Here is a 6,313-nt window from a genome sequence, read left to right on the forward strand (position 1 = left end):
ACCCCGCCCCCGCTGCCTCCGGCTTCGTACGGCGTGCGCTGAAGCCGCCATTACGCACGCGGAATAACCGTCTCCCAACCGCGGCGCTAACCCTCCGGCCTCGTAATACCTCAAACACTCGCAGCGCGACCCCCTCGCCGGGCCCCGGCAACTCACCTCCTCCGTACCGCCCGTAACGCGACATGACGACTGGCCCGCGTGCTCGCTCGCAGCTCGCAGTGCCCAGGTCGTGACGAGCACAGCCCGACTCGCCAACGGTCCTAGCGGCGCTACGAGGAAGCGCCCGGCTTCCGGCTTATATAGGCGGCGGCTGAGTCGTGCGCATGCGTCATCTCGACGTTCTGCGCGGCACAAAGGAGCTGAGCGGAAACAGCGGAGTAGCGACGGGGAGGGAACCGAAGCGATCAAATGCAAATCACGGCGGAGGGATACGTCTCCATGGGAACGCCACCGTCTCTGCTACAAACCACCGTAGGCTTTCCCTTGCGCTGTCCCGCCCCTTCCCCTTCCCCTCCCCCTTGCCTAGGACCCTCCCTATTTCCCCTCCCTTTCGCTCCTCCTCTCCTTTCTCTCCAGTTGAGGAATGTTACTACAGGTGCGTTAAGCGAGCCAAACAAAAACTTGTAAAATTGAATCGCTAATGTTACAGCCTTGGCCGTTATTCTGCTGGGGGAGCTGGCCTCGGCTGTGCCTCAGCGATCCCTGTGCTCCTCAGTTAATCGGAAGTTTGGCCAAGGTGAGAATTCCACGAACCTTGCCCTTCGGCGGAGAAGTCCCCTACTGTAGCCCTCAAAAAGGATCTCACTTAGGGTCTCGTGGTAACAGGTGAGGAGGCTTCCCCTGCTCCCGCCCCTTCAGGTCCTGTCACCGATTTGACAACATGATCCCAAGTTTTCGGAGCCTTAGGAAAAAAGAAGTCGTTCCTTTTTCTCTGAGTACGTTAACATTGTGACAAGACCCTGCATCTTTAAAGCGTTTGGGCCAGTGCGACTATTTGTGTTCTTAAGTACAAACTGAGCTATTTGTACTTCCCTCTGGTCCACTCTGTGTTATCGTAGTCCATCTCGACTATTAGTACAAGGATCTTGTGAGAGAGATCCTAGACGTAGTCATCTTTGAAATCACTCAGCGGAGAGAGCAGCTTTGTTGCTTAGCCAATCCTTTATATCAAGCAATTGGAAACTTTTGTTCCCCCTTTATACTATTTTTGTTTAAAATCCTCTTTTGATTTTATACAATGGATTTGCCAGACACCAATTCTAGAACTACAGATTCCAGTTTGTTAGACCTGTCACAGTGCACACACTGTGGCATCACATCATCCATGCTTGGAATACTCAAAGCTTATTAATGTTCCACCTAAAAGCAGAACTGCTTGCGCGCGTTTTTGTTTTGATGTTTTCATCTGCTGTAACTTCCCTTGGTGTGCATAGGGTGGGGTGCAAAGTCCAGAAGACAGGAGGCTTAATTAGGTGAACAAAGAATGATGGGATCCTATGAGGAATGTTACAAATTTATGTACCTATGAGTATATCCACAAATTTATCGAAAGGAGAAACTGTAATCAAGCAACTCTCTAGCAGGAGAAGAGAAATTCTATTCCAAACCCACTGCTACGGAGTTTTAATTCTCACTCATAGTGACCCTAGGTAGGATTTCCAAGAGTGTACGACTCCACGGGAGCTGACAGTCTTTTTTTCCCTCCCCCAGAGCAGCTGTTGGGTTTGAACTACCAACCGGTGAGCAGACTAGTGGCTGTTCTTCCTAGCATAATTGAGTTTTGTTTTCTTCTATTTATCAGGATTCTTTCTCCAAAGGATTAAACTGTATTAATAATTTAATCTTTCTAAACACATCCTGAAATATAGAATATCGACTTTATAAAGCTTCACTAATATAACTATTAAGAATTTATGAAAAAAATTTATGAAAATATCTGTTGGATTAAACAATTTCTTGGAAGAGTATATTTATATGCTATTGTGTAATTCCTAATTCACTGCCATCATTGACCCATAGCAACCCTCTGAGCCTCCGTATTTTTAGATTCTGAATATGAAGTCTAAAGAGAATTTGAAGCAAGAAATAAACCAAATGTAAAACAGTAACGTTCCAACTTATAACAAACTGCTTTTCCACTCATTTGAGAAAATGTAAGAAACCCTGGCTTCTCGTGGAGGCAGGGACTTTGACAAGCTAAATACTTTTTCTTAAATTACTAGTATTTAGACTAGACTTTGCTTAATCCAATCAACAGGAAAAAAGAATAGTTCTGTATGATATTTCTGTTACACTGAACACTGTTCTCTAAGAACTTGCAATCAAGGCTTTTCACTAAATGTCAGTCCAAATCAGCATGATTTCATGGTGCAGGATGGTTTTATCCCTGCTGGTTCTCTCGGAAGTTAATTTTACTCACAAAATGTCTGCCTCTAAGATTCTGTGTGAAATTAAGATCACATTTCCAGATTCTACTTGAATGTCAAATCTATTCAATCAGTACTTTCAGATCATCTTTATGGCATGTTGACTAATTCTTAAAATATTACTGTTGTTAAATACTGATGGTAATATTTGTTTAGAGAAAGGATTAATTCTTTATCATTTTACTGCAGTTTTCAAACTTTATTTGCATTGCCTGGAATCTCTACTACCAACCAACAAAGCATTTTTTTTTTAGTTCCTTTCTTCATCTTTATGCATTTAGATTCCCATTTAATTCACTGTCATCCTTTTAGCTGGGATGCGAAAACTTTTAAAATGAGAGGGAAGCAAATTTATACCTCTGGCACATGCCTTTGTTTTTAATAGAAAGAAATAGTCTAGAGTAGCAAACATTTGTTTTTTGATAAGCGTTTATATTTATACTGTTGTTTCAGATAGTGTAAGAGACTCCAACTCAAATATAATTTACAGAGAACATTTAAGTCTCAAAAGACAAAGACAACACAGAGGCACGGACAGGTCATGCAGATGAGGGAGACCATGAGCACAGGTCAAAATGGCATGCTAGGATTTATAGCCACACAATTGTTTAAATAAGACATGGAACACAAAGAAACTGTCACAAATTCATGATTGGCAGCTGCTTGATATATCACAGTTAGAGGAGGGACTACAAGAGTAGGAACGGGATCATCATGTTAGAGAGAAGGATTACACGATTCTAAATCCAGGGCTTTCCAACCAAGGCAGTCAGGGCATGACTGATAGGACAAGACTCATGACTACATGACCGCTGTACTGTCCCAAATACGGTGACCTCCATCACAGACATAACCCAGGCAAACCTTTACGAGAGAGACTGCCCTTCCCAGGGCTGATGAAGGAGGGTGTAGCTGATCCACTTTCCAAGGTATTCAGCCAGGATTAGCTACATCCTTGATTAATGATCAGAAGAATTCAGTGGAGGTTTAATCTATGTAGGGACTCTGCAAATGGATTTTGGGCTGCCCCTGCCACCCACAGCCCCTTGCAAACCGGAGTGCTCAGAATTTAAGCTGTAATAAATATACTGCATATATACTGTAATAAATATACTGTATATATTCTATAAATCAAGCCAAACAGAATGTAGCTTTTTTTTCCAACACTTGCTGACCTTATAATTTACTCTAAATGCTGTTTGGAAACCCTGGGAAGGGAAAGTTCTTAGAGGCATGTTTACAAATTGTTCATATTTTATTAAGAAATTAACTTATTAGGCAAATCCGAAAGTACAGTCAGTTAAGTACTAAAATAGGAAGGGTGGGGAGAGAAAAATTTTAAAAACCAACTTCAAAATTAGGAACAGGAAAAATATGATGCAGGAAATAATTACAGGGATGACTTATTATAAATATCTAAATGGTGGTTTAGAAGTGTAAAACAAAGACGCTTAAAGTTGGGTTTTTTTTTGTTTTTTTTTTCAGGAATCCCTGATTGTATTAAAAAGTGTGAAACTGTAACATCATCAAACCTGACCTAATCAGTTGTGGTGTTCACTCTGTAAAGGAAGAATATTAGTGCCAAGCACTTGGTCAGCTTGGTGCCTAAATTAGAGAGCTGGACTAGTTAGGAGAGACTAGGAATATTCCAATCAGAAAAGAGATGAACTTTAGTAAAATAAGGATATTTCTTTGGGCTTTTCCCAGATAGATGAAGTATTCCCCAAGACCTGTGTACATAGAGTCACTTGATGTTGTATTAGAGCTTAAATTCTGAGCACAGTGGTTTGCAACAGGCTGTGGATGGCATTGACAGCCAAAATCCATTAGCAAAGTCCCTACAAAGATAATGCCTTCAGATCATTAACCACGGGTGTAGATAATCTGCCCTTGGGCAGAATGCCTTGGAGAGTGGATTGCCTCCATTCTCAGTCCAGCCCAGGGAGGGGCAGTCTTTCTCCGGGGTTTGCCTAGGTGTGTCCTCGATGGAAGTCACCATACTGGAGAGACAGTACAGGGGTTCACGTAATCATGATCATATCCCGTCAGTCTCGCCCCAACTGCCTTGGTTGGAATGCCCTGGACAAATCTTGTAAGCCCTTCTATCTAACAGTGCACATGTCGCAGTCATGCTCCAGTTCCTGCTTCTGTAGCCCTACCTGAAACTGTGATATATTGATCTGCCACGAATCATGCTTTCGTGACCATTTCCTTTGCCCTCCCATGGCCTTTTAAAACCCTTGGATCCCATTTCACACTCTTGTTGGTGGCCTTATCAGATGATGTGCCTGTGCCATCTTTGTCTCTTTTAAGACTTACTAAATGTTCTCTTTAAACATTCGAGATAAGGTCTCTTTTGTACTCTGAAACAGTGCAGTGATTAACAATGAAATACCTATCACCAATGCAAATTTCCAAGTCCCAATTCTAGGCCTGAGGTTGATCTAAAGAACCTATATTCACCAGACACTGCTCAGTGCTCTCTATATGGAAGCATCCGGAGATTAGTGTGACCTCTGCCCTAGAATAACACCCAAATTTGGGAATCAGGCCATGTGTTGTGGGGGTTAAAGACATGAAACAAAATGGGTATGAATTGTTGACTGGAAAGCTGATCTGCTCAATAAACATTCACCCAATTCACAATGAAAAGTTGAAAAAGTAATCAAATGTAAATAAATCTATGAAAGTTATTTGTAAAAAAAAAAAAAACACTGCTGAAACCATTGGCTTCTTGTTAGATGGTTTGGTAGTGGTGTTCTAAGTATTGGAAATGAATACCTTTTACTGTCATAAGATGACTTTAGTTCATGAATCCTTTTCTTAGGCGAACTGGCGTAATACAATAATTAAGAAAAGTGACAGTAGGGTTTAGCAGTTCGGTTTCACTATTTAGTAACATACCTGTGACCAAGAAGGAGCCCTGGGGGCACAAAAGTTAAGACTGCTAATCAAAAGGTTGGTGGTTCTAACCCTTCAGACCCACTCCAGGGTAGAAAAGACCCATTGGTCTGCTCCCATAAAGATTATTGCCCAAGAAATTGTACGGGGTAGTTGTACTCTGCCATAGAGGGTTGCTATCAGGTTTGAATCAATGGCACATATCAACAACTACCCTTGACCATAGGATCCCACTGGTGTGACTTTTAATTGCCTGGCTGCTGACTGAGAGGTTGGTAGTTCAAACCCACTCATTAACTTCCCAGGAGGAAGACCTGTTTGCTCTTGTAAAGATCACACCCTAGAAACCATATGGAGCAGTTCTACTCTGTCACATGGGGTCACCGTGAATCAAAATGTCTCAAAGCGACCTGTGTTAGATATCTAGTGCTACTATAACAGAAATGCTACAGCCAGATGGCTTTAACAGAAAATCTATTCTCTCACAGTTTAAAACACTCCAAAACCAAACTCCCTGCTGTCTGTAGGTTTCCAAGAATAACCTTTTTGGTGAATAGAAAGCCTCATCTTTCTCTAGAGGAGCAGCTGCTGGTTTTGAACTGCTGATTTCTTGGTTCAAAGCCCAACTTGTAACCCATTACACTACCGAGGTGCCCTTTTCATGCTCACTGCAATCAAGTCAATGCTCAAGTCACTGCTGACTCATAGTGACCCCTGTGGGATTCCAAGACTACAACTGTTTATAGGAGTAGAAAGCCCAGTCTTTTTTTTCAATCACTTTATTGGGAGCTCATACAACTCTAATCATGATCCATACATACTCTGTTTCCCCGAAAATAATACAGTGTCTTATATTAATTTTTGCTCCCAAAGATGCGCTAGGTCTTATTTTCAGGGGATGTCTTATTTTTCCATGAAGAAGAATACAGTACACATTTATTGTTTATTGTTTTATTAAAAGAGACCTCGCACTTCCTGTCTACTCC

The 6,313-nt window shown here is 41.9% G+C and overlaps 2 protein-coding genes across 5 annotated transcripts in view; one reads left to right on the forward strand and one right to left on the reverse strand.

Annotated features, from left to right (window-relative positions):
• SRSF7 (serine and arginine rich splicing factor 7) overlaps positions 1-276 on the reverse strand; it is a 5,995-nt gene extending 5,719 nt beyond the window's left edge. For 3 of the 4 annotated variants that reach the window (XM_045287010.1, XM_030884701.2, XM_004711119.2), the window contains exon 1: positions 157-276. In XM_045287010.1, coding sequence (XP_045142945.1) covers positions 157-184 — 28 coding nt within the window. In that variant the 5' untranslated portion in view covers positions 185-276. The remainder of the gene's footprint in view (positions 1-156) is intronic. The other variant, XM_004711118.2, reaches the window with a different exon arrangement.
• A 350-nt stretch (positions 277-626) lies between these two features.
• LOC101643007 (tetratricopeptide repeat protein 39B-like) overlaps positions 627-6,313 on the forward strand; it is a 30,636-nt gene continuing 24,949 nt past the window's right edge. Inside the window, exon 1 of the mRNA XM_013006849.2 lies at positions 627-825. The gene's annotated coding sequence lies outside the window, so the exon portion shown is untranslated. The remainder of the gene's footprint in view (positions 826-6,313) is intronic.

This window comes from Echinops telfairi, unplaced genomic scaffold (genome assembly GCF_000313985.2).
Source record: "Echinops telfairi isolate 266 unplaced genomic scaffold, ASM31398v2 ScPeMD7_10;HRSCAF=50, whole genome shotgun sequence".
Taxonomy (NCBI): domain Eukaryota; kingdom Metazoa; phylum Chordata; class Mammalia; order Afrosoricida; family Tenrecidae; genus Echinops; species Echinops telfairi.